The sequence below is a fragment of the Nannospalax galili genome, unplaced genomic scaffold (genome assembly GCF_000622305.1).
Source record: "Nannospalax galili isolate Female #2095 unplaced genomic scaffold, S.galili_v1.0 scaffold160, whole genome shotgun sequence".
Taxonomy (NCBI): Eukaryota; Metazoa; Chordata; class Mammalia; order Rodentia; family Spalacidae; genus Nannospalax; species Nannospalax galili.
This window is the reverse complement of record NW_008346900.1, coordinates 2,475,477-2,496,716: the sequence shown is the minus strand read 5'-3', so window position 1 is coordinate 2,496,716 and position 21,240 is coordinate 2,475,477. Positions and strand designations below refer to the sequence as shown.

At 48.6% G+C, this 21,240-nt stretch overlaps 1 protein-coding gene across 2 annotated transcripts; it reads left to right on the top strand.

The window, feature by feature from the left end:
• The first annotated feature begins 6,185 nt into the window (after positions 1 to 6,185).
• Positions 6,186 to 20,370, top strand: Ythdf1 (YTH N6-methyladenosine RNA binding protein 1). 2 transcript variants are annotated; one of them, XM_008843254.3, is made up of 5 exons: positions 6,186 to 6,449; positions 6,814 to 6,838; positions 8,235 to 8,314; positions 13,465 to 14,985; positions 19,147 to 20,370. In XM_008843254.3, exons 1-5 carry the CDS (start codon positions 6,423 to 6,425, stop codon positions 19,171 to 19,173), a joined length of 1,680 nt encoding a protein of 559 aa, XP_008841476.1. In that variant the 5' UTR covers positions 6,186 to 6,422; the 3' UTR covers positions 19,174 to 20,370. The 2 variants fall into 2 exon arrangements, with proteins under 2 accessions (XP_008841476.1, XP_008841477.1); XM_008843255.3 differs by lacking the exons at positions 6,186 to 6,449; positions 6,814 to 6,838 and adding an exon at positions 6,845 to 7,000.
• The last annotated feature ends 870 nt before the right edge of the window (positions 20,371 to 21,240 follow it).

Here is a 21,240-nt window from a genome sequence, read left to right as displayed (position 1 = left end):
TGCCACTCAAAGGCAAAGATGGGTTGATTTTCCTTTGCCAAGGTCAGGCTAAAGAAGGCATCCTTGAGATCTAAAACAGTATAGACACTTCTCCCCTGAGAGTGTGAGCTCAGCAGGGTATACAGGTTGGGGACTGTAGGGTGGATATCCTCTATTCTCTTAACTTCTCTCAAATCCTGCACTGGGCGGAAATCATTAGTCCCCAGTTTCTTGATGGGTAGGAGAGGGGTGTTCCATGGAGATTGGCATGGAACCAGACTACTGAACTCCCTAAGGTGGTTTATATGTTTGGTTATTCCTGCTCTGGCTTTGAGAGTCATAGGGTACTGTTTTACTCTTACAGGCTGAGCATTAGTTTTTAAAGTCACCATTATCAGTGGCTGTTGGATGGCCCTCCCTGGGGAATTAGTTTCCACCCAAAATCCAGGGAATGTTGCCTGGAGGTCCTTGAGGATAGTGGTTGGTCTCTTTTGAGGGGGTGGGGCGTGCACTCTCCATTCTTCTTCTAGTTGTAAGCATAGGATATAGGCTGCGTCTGGTACAGTCACATCAGGAGGTCCTCTCCCAGAGAAATGGATTTGAGCCTTCATTTTATTTAGCAAATCCATACCCAATAAGGGATATGGGCACTCTGGGACCACCATAAAAGGGAATGTGAAACTGTCTTCTTACCTAAGTTTACTTCCCTTTTGGTAGTTCAAGGGTGCTGAGCGATTCCCATGGCTCCTTGTACCCAGGTGCACTTATTGGTCAATTTTCCCATAGGCTCTTTTAAAACTGAATATTGTGCTCTGGTGTCAACTAGGAAGCCGCTGGCTCATCCCTCCACTTGTAGGGTCACCCAGGGCTCGTGGTGGAGGTTCGCCAAGCCTGGGCCCCTTCAGTTTTCTAGGTTCACCAGCTCAAGGATCTTGAGCTTGGAGGGAGGCTGGGATCCCATCTTTTGAGGACATTCCCTAGCCCAGTGGCCCAGCTGCTTACAATATGCACACTTGTCTCTTTTTAGGCAGGGCTGACCTTCCTGTGGGGGTCACGGGGCTCGGGTTCCCTTTTTCATAGTGGGTCAGTCCCCCATTTGGGATTCATTGCTCTTTCAGCCAACAATATACTAGCCAGCCCTTTTGTTTGTCTTTTTTCAGGGGTTTCTCTGTTGTTAAATACCTTGTTCGCCACCACCATCAGCTCAGAAAGGTTTTTGCCCTCAAAACCTTCCAGTTTTTGAAGTTTTCATTTTATGTCTGGAGCTGGCTGATTTACAAAAGCCATATTGATGGCCATCTGATTCTCTGGAGCCTCTGGATTAATGGGAGTATAAGTTCTGAACGCCTCTAACAGGTGTTCCAGATACGTGCCAGGAGACTCATCCCTTCCCTGCATCACCTGACTGACCTTAGACAAATTGGTGGGGCACTTAGCAGCTGCCCGGAGAACCCCCCCCATAAGAATCTGGCGATAGAACTTTAGGTGTTCCCTACCTTCAGGGGTGTTATAGTCCCACCCCTCTGTTGGGCACATGAGAGGAAAAGCAGCCATAATCAAATCCTCATTCTCTGTCAGTCGCCCATCATTTCCAGGGACCATGTGTCTGCGTTCCTGAAGGATGCAGTTCCGTTTCTTGGTGGTGAACAGGATATTCAATAACTGTTGGCAATCATCCCAAGTGGGTTGGTGGGTAAAAAGAATGGTATCCAGGAGGGAAATCAGGGCCTGAGGTTTCTCCATGAAGGAGGGAGTCTGTAACTTCCAATTATACAAGTCACTAGTAGAAAAGGGAAAGTAGACTATTGGGGAAATTCCATCCTCTCTCAGGGGCCCAATCTCCCTCAGGGGAAGAGCTTGCACAATTCCTCCCCCCCCCAGCGAGTGTGTAATGGGCTGGGCTTGGCCACAGGAGGTACTGGCTCAGCCATGGGAAACGGGGACGGAGAACGGGAAGGACTGGAAGAAGAGGAAGATGCTCATGACCTGCGCTCCCTAGGTCTATCCTGAGCACTCACTGGGGCCCGTAAGGTGGTGGGAGTAAATCCTCCTCTGGTGCCAAGGGAAGAACCTCGGGACCCGATGGGTTTTTTTGGTCTGGACTTTCTTCAGGGGAAGCAAAGTGGTTGGCCCCGTAGGCCCTGATGGCGGGGGTGGCAGTAAGGGATGCAGCCAGTTGGGGGGTGCAGCAACTAGATATCACCAACCTAGGATGTATGGGCTCTGGTCAGGGTGCCCCAGTTCCCCGAAGATAACTCCTTGAACCCTGTAGATGAGGGACAGGTTAAAGGACGCTTCAGGCGGCCATTCAACTTGAAAGGAGGGCCATTTGATGGTGCAGAGAGTCTGGAGGTGGGTCGGCTTGACACAGAGTCCAGACATGTTTGAAGCCACTTGTTTGTAGTCCTGGAAATGACTAAGAACTAGATCAAGGGGAGCTGAAGATGATGAGACTTTCTGGCCCATCGTGGGATAAGCTTCAAGAAAAAAGAATATAAGGAGAGGGATGAGAATGAGAAGTAGGATGGAAAGTCGATAGACAAGGCGGAGCTCCGAGCAGAGGGTGAGAACACTATGAGACAACGGTTCCCTAGAGGGAGAAAAGAAAATCTCACAGCTCACGGAGTCAGCCTAGAAGGCTACCCCTGTTCCTTTCCCAAAAAGATTTGGCCAGCCTAGATTCCATGTCAGACTCAACCAGAATCTTATGTCTGGCCCACCCGGATTCCATGTGGGACTGGGCCAAGGCTCTGGGCTGGTCCTGCCTAGATTCCATGTCAGACTGGAGCACAACCTCTCAACAGAAGAGGAGTCGGGGCATCCCCCATCCTCCTCCAGCCCTGGGATCAATAGCATGTCCGTCTGATCTCCGTTGAGCTCCAGAATGTCCAGACTACCAGAAAGCAAGAGAGAGAGAGAGAGAGAGAGAGAGAGAGAGAGAGAGAGAGATATGAAGGCAGGCAGAACTTACCAAGGCTAGCTCTGGTGGCACTTCCATGGGTCTGGGGGGGTCTCAAGTCTCGAATCCCAGACGAGCCCCCACAATGTTAGGGTTCAAGAATTGAGACTAATTCCCACAGATACCCAAAAAGATTATAGAAAAAGTTTATTCAAGAATTTAAAGTAAAAAAGACAACAACCAAATGGCGGCTAGCCAGGCACAGACTTCACGAGCCAAAGATGGAGTCTGGCCCCGAACAATAGCAGGCAGGAGCTTTTTTATTGGGGCACTCCACAGAAATCCTCACGTGCCATGCACCTTTTTAAAATAATTGGATGTCCCCATATCCTGTGTATGGGGAAAGTCTTGATTGGTAGGGGCTGTCTTCAGGGCATTGGAATGTGCTAATATCTTTTAGAGTCAGAAGTTTTTGTTCATACCTTATAAGGCTTTTATATGTACAGTATGCCTGAGCTTGTCTGGGCTTGTCTAAAGAAGCTAGCCAAAATGGAGTCAGAGCATTTTGGCTCTTCACAGGCATCTCCTTGTGTCCCCCTACAGGTGGCATGTGTTGGGGACCAAGACATTTACTGCAGCAAGGCCAGAGACCAAACACTTCCTAGAAGGGACAGGTGAGTGCAGGTGGGTGTTGGTGCATAGCCGTGCTTCAGTCCTTCAGGGTTCAGTCTCCACGTGAATAAGTGGTGAAGCTGAGTATTGCCACACAGACCCTCACTGACATATACTGGGACTAGAAATTGACACATATATTGGGACTAGAAATTTCTGCTTCCTCCCTTGTACATTTTGGGCACAAAGAGGAGTTCTAAGTCCTTTGCCTCCTTGACCTTTGGAAAAAAAATATTGGGGGGGGGAGCTGGGGAAATGGCTCAGCAGGTAAAAGTACTTGCCACACAAGCCTGAAACCTAAGTTCAGATACCCAGCCATGTAAAGCATGTGTCTGTAACCACCGCGCTGGGAGGTAGAGCCAACCAATACAGCTGAATCCGTAAGCTCCAAGTTCAGGAGAGACTTTCTAAAAAACTTAGGCGGAGAGTGATAGAGGAAGACATTGATTGCTGCCCTCTGTATGCACACATGTACATGCACATATGAAAACATACACTCATACACACAACTTTTTTTTGTCAGGTGTACTGGTACATGCCAATAATACAACACCTGGGATATGGAGACAGGAAGATCAAGAGTTTAAAGGCATTCTCGGGGGCTGGAGAAGTGGGTCAGCATTTAAAAGCACTGGCTGTGGGTTTGGTTCCCAGTATCCACATAGAGGCTAACAACAGTTCATAACCAGTTCCAGAGGATCCAATACCCTTTTCTAACCTCTGTAGGCATTTCATGACATGGGTTCACTTACATACATGCAGTAGAATACTCATACACATGAAAAAAATTAATAAAAGGTATCCTCAGCTATGGGCTACATGAGACCCTGTCCAAAAAGGCACAAAATAAACCTTTTTAAAGAAATTGTTTTATTTTATGAGTATATTCCCTGCATGTGTGTGACTGCACCTGTGTCGTGCAATGCCCAAGGAGGTCAGAAGAAGGCGTTGGATTCCCCCAGACCTGGAGTTACAGATGTTTGTTAGCCACCATATGTGAACTGGGAATTGAATCAAGGTCCTTTACAAGAATAGCCAGTGCTCTTAACCACTGAGCCATCTCTCCAGCCCCAAGATAAACCCCTTTAAAACAAATAATATCTACAAAGTCCCTTGCTCTGTGGGGCAGCAGGGAGGAGTGCGAGCGTGGTAACAGGTTCTTGAACAAGAAGCTTGCTTGAAGGTAGATGGCCAGTGGGGTGGGCTCTTGTCTGTCATGGCCTCTAGAGAAGTTTCTGAGACCCTTTAAGCCTGCTTCTCTCCATGACATAAGGATCTTTCTCTCTCTCTCTCCCACTACCCCCCACTCCCTCCTTTCCTTCCTTGCTTGCTTTCCCTCTTTCTTATGTTATTTTGAGACTGTACCTGAGACGAGTATCAAACTCTCCACAGTCGTCCTGCCTCGGCTTCCTGAGTGCTGGGACTAATAGCTGTGTATCACCATGCTTACTTGATTATCTGCCTGTTTCTTGCCAGGAGAAGCGGCTGGCACCATCACTCAGTGTGTCTCCTCATTGCTGGGTGACCACCCTGTCCCTGAAGTCTGATATGATTTGAAGATGTGTCATTTCCCCCTTCTGCCTTTAAATTGTTTATACACAATATTTTGTTGCAGTAACACAAAAGTCTAACTAATTTAGGATCCAAGAACCATGGGTGCAGAGCCAGTGCCACCTGCTCTTCCTGTCTCAGGGACTGAGGCCCACCCGCTCTGTTAGCAGTCAGTGTCCAGGTGACTGACTAGCTCAAGCTTGGCGCTTCTTCCCTTGTGATTCTTTCAGAGGACTGTCACTGTTAACTCTGTTCCGTGCCACAGGGCCTGCTCTGGGGGCAGCTCCTGTAACACCTGCCTGCCATCCACCTGAGGCAGCATTCCAAGTCCCTGTCCTTCAGGAGGATGACAGGACTCAAATTCCAGGCACGTGAAGATGTCCCATCCCCCATCCTCCCAACAGAGAAAAACAGAATCCGGGGGGCCTGGTGGCAGGAGCTGAGATGAAAACCCTAAGAAGGACGTCCTGGATGGGGTCTCTGAGCAGTGAAGAACAAACAGATGGGTTTTCTCCACGAATTTGGAGCCTCTTGTCAGGCCAGGTGAGACCATAGCAAACGGCTGAATTCTCTTTTCCTTGGGGTAGTGGAATCCAGACTCTAACACCAACACTTGTCATAGACGGGCACTCCCTGCGCTGGCCCAGATTGCAGACGAGCGGCTCCAGCCACCAAGACTAGGACAGGTGTACCTGACGCTGCGGATGCCCGACATCCACGTGACTTCCTGACGCCCCGCCCCCAGTCCCGCTGGCTCCGCCCCTCTGGCGCCAGACTGGGACACCCCCCACCGTCCCCCGCTCGAAATCCAGGGAGCAACGGTGCGCAGGCGTGACGGCGGCGGCCCTACGGCGACGAGCGGCTCCAGCCACCAAGACTAGGACAGGTGTACCTGACGCTGCGGATGCCCGACATCCACGTGACTTCCTGACGCCCCGCCCCCAGTCCCGCTGGCTCCGCCCCTCTGGCGCCAGACTGGGACACCCCCCACCGTCCCCCGCTCGAAATCCAGGGAGCAACGGTGCGCAGGCGTGACGGCGGCGGCCCTACGGCGCCCCCGGCCTGCCCCGCGCGCTGACGTCGCGCAGCCTCGTCCCAGCCGCCGCAGCCGCCATTGGAGTCGGCTCCCCCTCGGCTCCTCCGCTGCCTCCCGCCACCGTCCGGCGACTGTCCGCCGGTCCGGCCCGCGTGCGCCTACAGCCGCCGCCGCACCCGCGGAATTGGCGGCGGGGCCCGGGGCCGCACGCGGCGTGACAGGCCTGGCCTCGCGGGAGGCCCGAGCCGGCGGCGCCCCGGTCCCGCGCTGTGCTGTTCATGAAGCATGTCGGCCACCAGCGTGGACCCCCAGGTAGGGGCGTCTCGGAGCCCCTGGCGCGAGGCCGGGCCTGGCAGGTCGCGGGCTGGGCCGCGCGGGGAGCAAGGAGGCCCGGTTTGGACTCGGGGTGCGGGGTCCGGGCTGGGGACCAAGAGGCCGGGCCGGGGCTTGGGTGTCGGGGCTGGGGTCCTGGAGGCCAGGCCAGGCCCGGCCCGGCCCGGGCTATGGGGCTCGACGGCGGGGTCGCTTAGCAGGGCTGCGCTCATGGGGTGGGAGATCTGGAAGTCGGCCCGGGGTCGCATCGCCCGCTGCGGAGCACTCTCCGGAGAGTAACTTTGTCTTTCCTTTCCTGGGCTGGCTGTCGTCCGCCCGCGTGTCCTGGCCTGCGGCGATGCAGAGAACAAAAGGACAAGATAATAAAGGTGAGCAGAGTTCCGGGACCTGTGTGGACAGTGTCGGAGAACGGGGCAGCGCCAGCCCATGTGGGCGAGAGAACGTCCACTAGCTTGGTGTGGAACTCGAGACTAAGTTTCCTTCGTCAGCTTGGAGAAGATGAAACTTTACATTTCCAGGAGAATTGACAGGTTGGAGTGGGGCTTTTCAGGGAGTAAATAAAGGCATGCCCAGCGTGCCTCTTCGCTAGATAGTGCAATTGGGAGAAAGGGATTGGAGATAGGCAGGTACCGGTGCTCAGGCAGGGAACTGAGCGACTGGTCCTCCCTTGCATAATGGATGGCTGTGGGGGAGTCAGCCAGCTTGCCGACCTTCGAGGTTGTGCCTTCCTCCCTTAGCTGCGGTCCTTGTATCTTGTCATCTCCTTTGATACCCTGGCTTGTGATAAACTCCCAAAACTCACGCTTGGGAACTCGAAAGTGACACTTAGAACCAGTGCGTTTGTTACTCGAGTGTAACCAAATATGGTTCATCATGTTTTAAGGTTGGAAAAGGCCCAGCTCTTTATTTACCATTCCTTTCCTTTCCTGGCTGTGCCCTGCAACAGTGAAAAGTGGAGAGCCAGAGGATAGTGAGCTGGGGTACAGGCCCTTCAGCTGAGCACTGGGCCCTCCTCAGATCTCTGTGCACAGCTGGGTGTAGAGCCACCATCCTCTGCCCAGTGTAGATCTTTTGAGACCCTGTAGATTTTCATCCACTGGGCATCAGTGATAGAGCACTTGTCAGGAATGGGGGAAGTCCTTGATCCAAAGTTACCTCTTTAAAAATTTTAAAAATTAAAAAAATAATCCTATTTGTATCAGTGTTTTGTCTGCATGTAAGTGCACCACATGGTTGCAATGCTGGGCAGAGGCCAGAAGAGGGTGTTGGCTCTCTTGAAACTGGAGTTATGGGTGGTGGTTAGCTGCCATGTGGGTTATGGGAATCGAACCCAGGAAGAACAGTACGTGTTCTTAACCACTGAGCCATCTCTTCAGCTCTTTTTATTATTTTGTTTTTATGTGTATGAGTATTTTGCCTGAATGTAAATGCACCCATGCATACAATGCCCAGAGAGGGCATTTTTATTAAGTGGTGGTACATACCATTTATCCCAGCGCTCAGGATATAGAGGCAGGTGGATCTCTGAGATGAAGGCCAGCCTGATCTATATAACAAGTTCCAGGCCAGCTGGGGCTACAGGGAGACTTGTCTCAAAAACAAACATATTGTTGCAAGTTCTGCATGGTCATCCTGATTAGCATTTAAACATCAGCTCTACTGATGGTGTCCATTTTGAAATAAGAAAGTAGACTTTGCTAAGTTTTTTATGCTTGAGTAACTTCTCAAGACTTGAAGATAATAATTTGCAACTTCTTGTTCTAGTACAAAATGGTTCTTTGCATCAGAAAGATACAGTTCATGACAATGACTTTGAGCCCTACCTTTCTGGACAGTCCAATCCGGTGAGTTTTTGATAGCATGTTTTTATTTGTTAATTAATTGCTTATAATACCTCGTTTCTGATTTTTCTACCTTAAACGAAAAAATTAGACTAGAAAGTATTACAAATGATAACTTAGTCGGGCATGGTGGCACGCCTTTAATCCGTACTTGAGAGGCAGAGGCAGGCCAGCTGGGGCTACAGGAAGACTGTCTCAAAAAAGAAAGAAAAGAAGAAATGATAGCTTGGTCTTGAAGACTTGATTTGAGCAGGCAGGTGCTCCTGGGCCTGGGGCATGAATGTGGTGTAGGTACTTTTCTCCCTGTAGGACAGAACCCTAGGGCTGGGTACAGGCAGAATCCTGGCTGGTCTAGCATTCGTAAGCTACAGAGTACAGGAGTGTGTGGTTCCTCAGAGTTTTGATGTTATCTCTGAAAGGCTAGAATTGTGATCTAAGAGAGTAGCTAAGCTCTGGATGGTTGTGCAGACTCCTGTCCTCAGCTTGAACCTTAACTCTACCTGCATCAGGTGACTTGGCCTTCCCTGGGCCTCAGTTTCCTTTTGTATGAAGCAAGCAGTAGCACCCATCTTCCTTCCCACTGTCAGGAGCTCAGGGGACTGAGAAACTGTTGGCAGGGGGACCCTTGACCCTGAGAATCTGAGCAGGACAGGGCTGCAGAACCCACCTGGCCTTAGTCATGAGCTGTTGGCCATGGAAAAGATTAAATAAATATATTCTTTCGAGTATCTTTTTTCCTACTTTTCTTATAGCAGTAGTATATATTTAATATTAACAAAGTAAGGGGGGAGGTTGCTTCACTACACTTGAAATGTTTTTATGAAGTAGGGACTCCTGAGTTATTTGTGAGGATTACCTTAAAGGTAGATTTTTTTTTTTTTTTTCCTGCTGTCAGTTGCAGATCATAGCTGTCTTTCTCTTGTAGAAGCCATGGAAAGGACTGTTGTTCAAAGTGGCACTGCCACCAAGCAGCTTTAAAGTGGCCCCTTCATTGTCCACATGTTCAGATGTGAACTGTTTATTTATTTTAAATATTTTATTTAGATGTAGTTTATTTATTTATTTATTTATTTTGGTCTTTTTTGAGACAGGGTCTCCCTGTAGCCCCTGTAGTTCCCTGGCCTGGAACTCACTATGTAGATCAGGCTGGCATTGAACTCACAGAGATCCGTCTGCCTCTGCCTCCTTCCTGAGTGCTGGGATTAAAGGCATGCGCCACCACGCCCGACTAAATATTATTTTTATTTTATGTGTATGAGTGTGTTGCCTGCATGTAGGTGAGTGCACCTGTGTTGTGCAATGCCATGGAGGTCAAAAGAGGGCTTCGGATTCCCCTGGAACTGGAGTTAAGGATGGTTCGTAGCTGCCATGTGGGTGCTGGGAATCGAATCCAGGTCCTCTGCAAGAACAGTCAGTGCTCTTAACTGCTGAGCCATCTCTCCAGCCCCCCAGATGTGAACTTTTTAGTAAAGTATTTATCTAGCACATAATTTGATAGTAAATCTGTGCTCTTGATGGCAGATTTTCTACAGATAACTTTGTTAGGAAGAAACAACAGGGGACTGCTGTCTGTCTTAACCTCCACTTATGAGGACAAGCGAGGCCATTGTTGGCCCAGATAGAGAAGCTGGAGCATTCATTCAGAAGATAACCTGTTGTCTGTATTGTTTCATTTATTTATTTATTTTTGGTCTTTTTGAGACAGGGTCTCCCTGTAGCCTGTCTGTATTGTTTCATTTATTTATTTATTTTTGGTCTTTTTGAGACAGGGTCTCCCTGTAGCCTCAGCTGTCCTGGAACTCACTATGTAGACCAGGCTGGCCTTGAACTCACAGAGATCCGCCTGCCTCTGCCTCCCAAGTGCTGGGATTAAAGGCATACACCACCACACCTGACTTATTTTTAAATATTTTTATTATTTTTATTTTATGTGTATGAGTATTGCTTGCTTGTAGGTAGGTGCACCCATGTCATGAGTGCCTGAGGAGGTCAGAAGAGGCGTTGGATCCCCTGGAACTGGAGTTACAAATGGTTGTTACAGAGCACCATGTGGGTGCTAGGAGTCAAGCCTGGGTCCTCCACAAGAGCAGTCAGTGCCCTTAGCTGCTGATCCATCTCTCTAGCCTCTTGTTTATTCCTTTGTATGGAATCAAAATGTCATTCTATCTCCCTGCCTCTCTGTGTAGTACATTCTAGGATCCACTGTAGGTCATTTAAAGTGCTTGATGAACATTGTTACGTTGAAATTTGTACCTCTGAGCCAGGCATGGTGGTGCATGCCTTTAATCCCAGCACTCGGGAGGCAGAGGCAGGCGGATCTCTGTGAGTTCAAGGCCAGCCTGGTCTACATAGTGGGTTCCAGGGCAGCTGGGGCTACAGGGAGACCTTGTCTCAAAAAAGACCAAAAATAAAATAAAATAAATTTGTACCTCTGTACTCTATCTCTGAGAAGCTACTGGCCTTAAGAGTTGTTAGCTTATCTTGAAAATTGAGCCTACACAATGACCCAAGGTTTCTATGAGGATTTGTGTTTATTCTCACCTGCAGCCCAAAGTCAAGTTAAATAATGCTGTGTGCCTCGTCAGCTTACACAGCCTCTGTCGTGTGGGAAACACTGGGAAAAAACTTGACATTTGGGCTATTACTGTGACTAGGGAGTTCTGGCAGGCTTGGGGTCAGCACATATGTAACTGGTCATCCAGCCTCTGGCTTGGGTTTCTGTGGTGACATGTATGTAGTGTAGGTTCCTTTAAAGGCCCATTGGTGATGCTCACTAAAGAGAGGTTTGCGACCACTAACGCTTTCCAGAGGTGCAACAGAAGATACGCTGAGTCTTCACTTGTTCTTTGGCAAGTTGCTACAACAGATGCAGAAACTGTCAGAAGCTGCTGTCCCTGCATATTGATCAGCCTGCTGAGGGGCTAACATTGCAGCCTCAGAAGGACCAGCCTTGAAGATAGCCAGGGAAAGTGACCAGCCAAGTGAATGTGTTGTATTGGGGTTTTTCTCTTATCTCTTAGCATTTCCTCTACTCAGAACCTCCTGAAGCACTGTGGTATACTAGTTGACAGAACAGTTCCCAGGAGCCCCTCATAACAGTAAATTTTAGCATCCTTTTTTTTCTTTTTGGTCTTTTTGAGACAGGATCTCCCTGCAGCCCCAGCTGTCCTGGAACTCACTATGTAGACCAGGCTGGCCTTGAATTCACAGAGATCCGCCTGCCTCTGCCTCCCGAGTGCTGGGACTATAGGCGTGCGCTTTTAAGCCTTGCCCTGAGTGCTTTCCTTTCACAGAATTGATTTGATCTGATGAACTGCATGTATCTGCATGCTCCACAGAGATCTACTGGGCTTGGGAGGGACGGTCTGCATTTCCCTCCAGTCTTGGTCACTTATGCCCAGTTGCCATATAGCTCAAATAATGTTGGAATTTTTTTCCTTCTCAGGAAAATAGGCAGAGGAAGTAAGATTTCAGCTGCAGGGGTGTTCTGGTTCTGGTCATCTAGAATTGGCCTTTTTTAGTTTTTTTTTTTTTTTCAGGTAATTAAACCAGAGTTAGTACAGAAAAACTGCTCTTAATTCCAGGACGGATCTATGGCTCTGTTTTACTCTTCAGTGCTCCAAATGATCTAGGAAAAACAGCAGCAGTTATTTGAATTCTCTTTAATTCTTTGTTTGAAATGTCTATTTTATCATTTTGTAGTTATCAGGAGGAGGGCTCTGGCTTTGCCTGGAAGATTTGTTTGCCTCCCTTGTGTGGTCCTATTGTACCCTAGCTATGATAAGAAGTCTTAGATGTGGTACTGCCTGGTAGTCTGACAGAGGCTTTGGAAACCCAAGTGCCTTTGCTCATGTGTGGAGAGCATTTGTTTTTACTTTATTTTTTGTGTATGAGTGTACTGCCTGTGTGTATCTAAGTATACCCAATGTTGTGCAGTGCCCTTGAAGGTCAGAAGAGGGTGTCAGATCCCCAGGAACTGGAATTACTGATAGTTAGCCACCATGTGGGTGCTAGGAGTTGAACCCAGGTCCTCTGCAAGAGCAGCCAGTAAGTGCTCTTAACTGCTCTATTAGCTATCTCTCCAATTCCCTCCTTTTAATTCTTTTACTAGTGAAGAGCAAACTTTGAGTTTGTTTTTTATAACTTAGTTTATTTAGCTATGTCTCTGATAAACAGACCTTCATATTGGTAGCTTAGACTTCCCTATGGCACTGCCAAGCCAGGAGGGACCATCTTGCCTGGGGCACTTGCAGGTGAATATGAGCCCAAGCTTGTGCCTGGTCAGGCACACAGAGAAGCAGAGGGCTTGGACATCCGTGTGCTTTACCAGCAACCCTAGATCGTTTCCAGGGCACATTTTAAGTAAGTTGCTACAGCTTTAGATCAGAACAGGCAGCATGAACTACAGACTGCTGGGAACCACTTCCTTCCCAGGAAAGGTATATATCATGGCCTGGCATTCAGTCTCGCCTATACAGAGTTACAGGAGCAGCTGCTACCTGCTGCCTATGCCTAGAATAGCCTGGTTGAGATAGCTTCACACAGTAGCCTGGCTGCTTCACTTTCAGGGATGAAAAAGAGAACTACACAGCCGGGGGTGGTGGCGCACGCCTGTAGTCCCAGCACTTGGGAGGCAGAGGCAGGTGTATCTCTGTGAGTTCAAGGCCAGCCTGGTCTACATAGTGAGTTCCAGGCCAGCTGGGGCTACAGGGAGACCCTGTCTCAGAAAGACAAAAAGGAAAGAAAAAGAGAACTACAGTGGAGTTAGAAACTGGCCTGTCAGTAGGTTGAGGTAGAAACTGAAATTGGGCAGGCGCTTGTGTTGGCCACACAGACCAACTGATGCAGGGTCTTCTGATAGTAAAAGCAGAGGATGCTGTGTACCAGGTTGCAGGATGACTTGGCTCGGTTGTTTCATTTGAGTTCAGATCATTGCAAAGGAGGCTTTGTATTTTGAGGTAACAGCCTAGGTTGCATTTGTTACTAATTTCTCTGTGTCTTGACTTTGTTTTGACATTGGTAACCTTAGCCTTCATTTAGGAAGGTATAATCCTGAGCTATGTCAGAATTGTTCTACTCAACCTGTGTGTGAGGTGGTTGATGTGCTAAACTGTGTGACGGGGTCTTAACTCATCACCTGTTTGTTTCCACAGAGTAACAGTTATCCCTCGATGAGTGATCCTTACCTGTCCAGCTACTATCCACCATCCATTGGATTTCCTTACTCCCTCAGTGAGGCGCCGTGGTCTACTGCAGGGGACCCTCCCATCCCATACCTTACTACCTATGGACAACTGAGTAATGGAGACCATCACTTCATGCATGATGCTGTTTTCGGGCAGCCTGGGGGTCTTGGGAACAACATTTATCAGCACAGGTTTAATTTTTTCCCCGAAAACCCTGCATTCTCAGCATGGGGGACAAGTGGTTCTCAGGGGCAGCAGACGCAGAGCTCAGCCTATGGGAGCAGTTACACCTACCCACCAAGCTCCCTTGGTGGCACAGTTGTTGATGGGCAGACAGGTTTTCACAGTGACACTCTCAACAAGGCCCCTGGGATGAACAGTCTGGAGCAGGGCATGATTGGTCTGAAGATTGGGGATGTCACCACCTCTGCAGTCAAGACAGTGGGTTCAGTCGTCAACAGTGTGGCATTGACGGGTGTCCTTTCTGGCAATGGTGGGACAAATGTGAGCATGCCAGTTTCAAAACCAACTTCTTGGGCTGCCATTGCCAGCAAGCCTGCAAAGCCACAGCCTAAAATGAAAACAAAGAGTGGGCCAATGGTTGGGGGAGCACTGCCTCCTCCACCTATAAAGCATAACATGGACATTGGCACCTGGGATAACAAAGGGCCTGTACCGAAGGCTCCTGCCCCCCAGCAGGCACCTTCCCCCCAGGCTGCCCCACAGCCCCAGCAGGTAGCTCAGCCTCTCCCGGCTCAGCCCCCACCTTTGGTCCAGCCACAGTATCAGAGCCCTCAGCAGCCACTCCAGCCCCGCTGGGTGGCTCCTCGCAACAGAAACGCAGCATTTGGGCAGAGTGGAGGGGTCAGCAGTGACAGTAACTCTGTTGGAAATGCTCAGCCTACTTCTGCCCCAAGTGTAGAGTCCCATCCTGTCCTCGAGAAACTGAAAGCTGCCCACAGCTATAACCCTAAAGAGTTCGACTGGAATCTTAAGAGTGGGCGGGTGTTCATCATCAAGAGCTATTCTGAGGACGACATCCACCGCTCCATCAAGTACTCCATCTGGTGTAGCACAGAACATGGCAACAAGCGCCTTGACGGCGCCTTCCGCTCCATGAACAGCAAGGGGCCTGTCTACCTGCTCTTCAGTGTCAACGGGAGTGGACATTTCTGTGGGGTGGCAGAGATGAAGTCCCCTGTGGACTATGGCACCAGTGCTGGGGTCTGGTCTCAGGACAAGTGGAAGGGGAAGTTTGACGTGAAGTGGATTTTTGTGAAGGATGTGCCCAATAACCAGCTGCGGCACATAAGACTGGAGAACAACGACAACAAACCTGTCACAAACTCCCGTGACACACAGGAGGTGCCCTTAGAAAAAGCAAAGCAAGTGCTGAAGATCATCGCTTCCTATAAGCACACAACCTCCATCTTTGATGACTTTTCTCACTATGAAAAGCGCCAGGAGGAGGAGGAGGTGGTGCGCAAGGTGAGTCGTGCTTGGGCACCTGCTGCACGGGTGCTTGCATCTGTGTGCACACCAGGAGGCCTGGACTGCAGGTTGGGGGGCAATCTGCTGATCCAGTGATGCACAGTTCCTGACTGCTAACCTTAGAGCAGGTGATCCAGGGGGTGTGGGTGTCGTAACTTTTCTGTTGTGTTATTACGAGGAGCCAGCAGTGTGAGTTTGAGGAGGTCACCACATAACTTGTCTCCCTTCCTTTTTTTGTAACATGGTAATTGGGACCATTGTGTACAAAGAAAGACCTTGGGGGAAGGTACTTTCTGAATCATGATCTCTTGGCTTTTGTAGCTTCTGCCCATTCATCCACACTTAGTAAGCAACGTTCATGCGGCACTGGGGAGCCCAGGGAAAGTGGTTTTGCAGTAGGCTTTGACTGTTCCTTGAAGTCCCACCTGCCTGAGGGCTCCTGTTTCTTGGGCACTGCCACAAAGCAGTTGGAAGCTCTGGATCTGGAGGTTTCCTATTTTTCTTTTAGAAACTCTGTGTCTTACAGCTTTGAGAAACTTAAAAACGCAATTCTTCTTAAATAGTAAAGAGAATGGCGGGTGGAGAGGGAGCTGGAATCCAGACATTTTATAATAATAAACCAGTATGCTTAGGTCCATTTGAATGCTGGAGATGGTCCTAACTGCCTGGTATACCTGGAGTAAGACCGCTTACTCTTCAAAACAGAACTGGGCTCCAGAAATGGGACAAAAGGTCTCAGCATGCATCATTAAGTTTCTTTGCCTAAGAGCATATCCTGAGATCTTTTCTAAAATATCAGTTGGCAATAGCTGAGTTTCTAGTCATTTCTGTCCTCTGAGTCAGAGGAATTGCTTGTGTAAATGAACAACTGTCTAAGCATTTTGAGCAGAGAAATGTGTAGACGGGCAGGTGGTTGTGCTGCTAGCACCATTAAATTACCTCCTAAGAAATAGTGATAAAATGGTGAGAAAGGGATGACAGTCATAAAATAAGAAACAGCCATGCATTGGTTAATAAGGGAACATATTCTAATGTTCTAAGAAATGATTTTTGGGCAGTTTTGTTCTTCTGCCAGTATCACACTTTTACCAAACTAGAATGCTTGGGGCATCCCCCATAGATAAGATTGGCTGGGACCACTGTCACATCCAAGCATTGTTAGTGCAGTCCCTTGCTAGGCTAGAAACAGGATGGTGATAGCTGGCTTTGAATGTACACATTTGTGCTCAGTTTTTCCACTTGAATCCTTGAGTATGGAATCCTTAGGGGTCTCTGAACTGTACTAGATATCAAAGATTGGTGATGGGGGCCTGGAGAGATGGCTTAACAGTTAGGAGCACTGGCCAGTCTTCCAGACTACCCAGGTTTGGTTCCCAGTACCCACATAGCCAACAACTGATGGTACAACACAGGTGTACCTGTGTACATACCTGCTGCCCACCTGGTGCACTGGTCTTCCTTCCAAGTAGGCTGGGCTATTAGGTAACTAGCAGTCAGATTCTCAGGTGTCTGAGCTACTGGGGAATGCACTGAAGTCTTTAAGAATGAAGTATATAGTGAAGAGCTGCTCCCTTATTTCCAGGCTGTAATACCTGCACAATGCTTGAGGCTCCTGGTAGACCCCAAGGTCCTGACCTCTGAAGACAGGCCCATCTTTTGTTTCTCATGGACAGACCTCACAGCTGTCAGATGGTCTTGGTACAAAGTTCCCAGTTGGGAGCTGGAGAGGTGGCTCAGCAGTTGAGAGTCCTTGCAGCTCTTCTGAAGGACCTGAGTTCAGTTCCTACCACTCACATCTGGACAGCTCACAACCACCTGTAACTCCAGCTCTAGGGGATCCATCACCACCTTCTGGGCTCTGTGGATACCCACACATGTTGCACACACTCAGACACACATAAATACTGTAAGTGTTTAGGGTTTAGAAAGCAAAATGTTGCTGACAGTTTTTGCAGTTTGCCTTTCAGGGTTTCCCTGTGGTACTGATTACTTACGGAAGGCACTAACTCCCAGGTCCTAGTTTGATTCATTGGTTTTTGAAGTGTGTCTTTTATATTTATTAAATTTTACATGTATTGTGTAGAGAAGTGTGGTTGCACCTGTGTGCATGTGGGGATAAGTGGGTGCTGTGGGAGTCTGTTCTTGTCTTCTGTCAGGTGGTTCCCAAGGATCAAACCCAAGTTGTTAAGCTTGGTGGCCTGCACCTCAACCTGCTGAGCTAGCTCACTGTCCCTACATTGCTTTTTAAAATGGATAAACAGCTGGGCATGGTGGCCCATGCCTTTGGTCCTAGCACTTAGAAGGTAGAGGCAGGCAGATCTCTATGAGATCAAGGCCAATCTGATCTACAATAGCAAGTTCTAGGCCAGCTAGGGCCACAGGAAGACTCATCGCCCAAAACAAAAGCAAAAACCAATCTGATAAATAGCTCTTTCTTAGGGTGTTTAAAATAGTGATAGTTGAGTGTTCTGCACAGTGCCTACTGGCTGGTGATAGCTATAGTGCTCTAACCCCTAGCCTGACAGGCCTGGGTCATATTACCTTTGATTTTGGAAAGTGGGTAGAGGAGGACTTAAGGGATCATGCTTGTTGGCCCTCTGACAGTGAGCTGTGTGTCCTCTTGAGTGTGCCCCCCCTCTCCGGAGTTTTATGAGTAATGCCACTTTCTACTTATTTGTTTGTATGTTCTTGAGACAGGGTCTCACTATGTAGCCGTAGCCGGCCTGGAACTCCCTGTGTAGACCAGGCTGGTCTCTTAACACATAGATATCAGCCTGCCTCTGCCTCCCAAGTGCTGGGATTAAAGATATGGGCTACCACCCCCAGCTGTTTTGTTTTGAGACGGGGTCTCGCTTTTTGGCCCTGGCTGGCCTGAAACTCAGAGGTCTGCCTTCCAAGTGCTGGGATTCATGAACCACCAGGCCCAGCAGTGTTACTTTTTCACTTTTTTAAAAGAGCAGGCTATGGACTTTGTAGCTGTTATAGGCCTGAAGGAGCCAGGCACCGTCTCCTTCCTCCAGTTTTATGATGATCATTTCTGTGCTTATCTTTTGTCCAGTTAGCCCAAAAGGAAGATGCCAATGTTGCTTAGATACACTGAATGAAACTAGGCGAAGTGGTGCACTCCTGTGTCCCCAGCACTTATAAGGTGTAGGCAGGAGGATCGGGACTTTGAGACCAACCTCAGCTACCTAAGATTCTGTTTCAGAACAAGTAAAACCCAAAACCAACAATAAACCACATTAACTGTGGGTGTCTGCTTTCAGTTTCCTCTACTAGTCCACACCTAAGATTGCAGTGCCAGGGACCAGCATTTAACCTCTGGACGCAGGCAGTTTTGATGGAACAGGGTACTTGGTGTGTGGATGGTGGGGCATGCTTCTTGCTTCAGAGACATTTCCATGTCAAAGATGGATGTCTTTTGGCAGGAAAAACAGGTGACTTCTAGACCTGCTGATGAGAAGCTAGACAGGCAAATGTGGGGAAAGAGTTAGGTGTTAAGTCCCATTGGTGTGTCATGTGCGCTGTGGAGAAAAAAAGATGTCTCTATGGAAGTAGGAAGCCAGCCTGGCCAAGAAGCTGTGCCCTGACTTGGTGAGTGAGGGTGGAGGCCACAGAGGGATATTGGGCTGGTAGAAGGGGCCTAAACTAGATGGATCCAGCTTATCTTCCCATCCTTCTTAGCCCCCTAACTTGGAGCTCACCTTTTAGCCAGTTGGACAGACTTTGACTCTGAGTACTGGCTTGTTAAAATGAGAAAATAGAATAGCAGCTCCTGTGTACCTGACTTGCTGGAGTGCCCTGTGCATGCCAGTCTTTCTGCTGGGTGTAGGCGGTTTCATAGCTGTGCTGTGTTCCCTAGGGGCATGACAGTGAGAAGCTGATGGGTGGGCTGACAATCACATGACTTCTGTACAGAGGATCTCCTTGGGAGAGAATAGGACAGGGTGGTGCCTGGGTGTGGATGGTGGGCTTGGTCTGGTCTGTGGGACCAGGTCCCTTGGCAGCTCAGAGCTAGGTGCACAGGGGCTGCCCAGACCAGTATACATGTCTGACCCTGGCTGCAGTCCATGAGGTGACCTTGGGCCTCACCTTTGTGGTCTGCCACCTGCAAATTGCACTGCTCAGTGGGCTAACCTGTTTTCTTTCTTTTTGCAGGAACGGCAGAATCGAAGCAAACAATAAGGACAAGCTAGTTTCTTGTGGTTAACGGTTGACTTTGAAAACAGTTTTAAAGCTGTATGCTTGGTGCTGTCTCCACGTCAGCTCCAGTGTCGTCCTCGTGCGGGGTTGATTGTTGCATCTTTATCTTTGTATTTCATTTTTGCCAGATGGATCTGCATTCATTTGTATTTTTCTATGTATTATAATATTGTAGAACTCACTAATAAAGGAGTATTTTGTTTGTCAGCTTATCAGACTGACCTAATGCGAAATATAAATACCCTTCAAAACAAAACACCTGATACATCCCAAAGATGTTTTTATTTTGCAGAAATGGTGATCTCACTCTTAAACCCAGCCACGTACTAACCCTGTAGGGCACTTCCTGTTTCTTACCCTCTACTGCGTTACAGCAAATGAGCCCATTTAGAGAGGGTGCTGTCGAAGTCTCCACAGTACCGCAGTGACTTGCGTTTTACCGTCTTGGTATCCATCCTAAGATGCTGACCTGCCCTTTGGGGTTTCCTACTAGACAGAAAGGTAACTTAGTTACCAGTGTGACCATGATTGTGTCATAGTTCAGTGCTCACGCAGAGCTGTGCTGTAGTCCTCCCTGCCACTGAGTGAGGGTGGGGGTGGGGCTCAGTGGTTGGTCTGGTTCAGCGTTCCCGTTTTAGTTTGTAGATCATTTTTTAGTCCTCCCTTTTCTTCACTTGAGAATCCTGATGCCATCTTAAGTTTTTATTCCAGTAACGCTAAGCTTTAAATGTAGGATCTGATAGTACAGGCAGTGTGATGGATGCTGCTGCCGACTGTAAATTTTACTGTGTGTCTTTTTTTTTCCTGTTGAATGGGTGAAAAAACAAAAAATCCTTTAGAAAACAAATTTGCTATCATGTTTTGTGGAATAAGGGGCCGTTGAAGAGCTTGCCGCCACCTGGAGTTGGAGTTTAGCATGAAAGGTGCTCAGCCCGACGCCCTCGCATACCGAATCTGCACGCGCCCACCGTAGAGGATCCTTACTGTCTTAGAGAGCAGATACCTTCTGAAACTATTTACTCCAAAAGACCCCGAGTTAACGTTTAAGCTGTATTATTTAGACTTGTATTTCGAACGTGTCACTTCCTCGAGCTGTTACTGCCTGTTTGGAGTCGTGGACAACATCGGATACCTGTCCTCTAGGAGAATACAAGCCTTAATAAACGCCTGTTGAGCAAGCCTGTGTGCTGTCTTTCCCCACCAAGTGGGTAATGCGCCTTGTTTTTTATTGTAGCTGTGATTCCAGTGGAGCCAGCTTTGAGCAGTGGAAGTCCAAGGCCCTTGTTCTTGGCTGATGGGTGCTGAGGATCTGAGACACCTGTGCTGCAGTTGTGCACCCCTGGGTGCCTTCTCACAGAAGGGAATTACAGTTCCACCTAGGACTTGGAATTCAGTCCCCCAACAAACACCTCACAAGAATATGCAGGTGTCAACAAAGGTAGAGGAATTAAGTAGCAGTGACATGTCACCCGGGTGCACACCCACCTCCAGGTTGGCTCTCCCCGTTATCCTTACCACCTTCACCTCACATTGTCAGTCTGCTAGTGCTTACTACATTTTGATTAAAATTTTGAGTGTTTTTGTCTACGTGTATGTAGTTGTATTGTGTGCGTACAATGCCCGTGGAGGTCAGAGGAGGGTGTCAGATTCCCTGGAACTGAGTTAAGGATGATTGTTAGCTGCCATATGGGTGCTGGGAACTGAACCTGGGTCCTCTGAAAGAGCAGTCTGCTCCTGAGCCATCTCTCTAACCCTATTTTTAAACTTTTTGTGTGCACATGCATGCTAGGGCATGTGTGGCAATCAGAGGAAACTTGTGAGTCTGTCCTCCTTCCACCATGTAGGCTTCAAGGATCAAACTTACGTCGTTAGGCTTAGCAAGAGCCATCTCATCAGCTCCTTACCAGGTTCCCAATGAAATACACAAACTCAGGCTGTGGTATAGTCAATTTTAAGTTTTTAAAAATTATTTTACATGCGTGAGTGTATTACCTACGTGTAGGTAGCTGCATCCATGTCGTGCAGTGCCCACAGAGGTCAGAAGAGGGC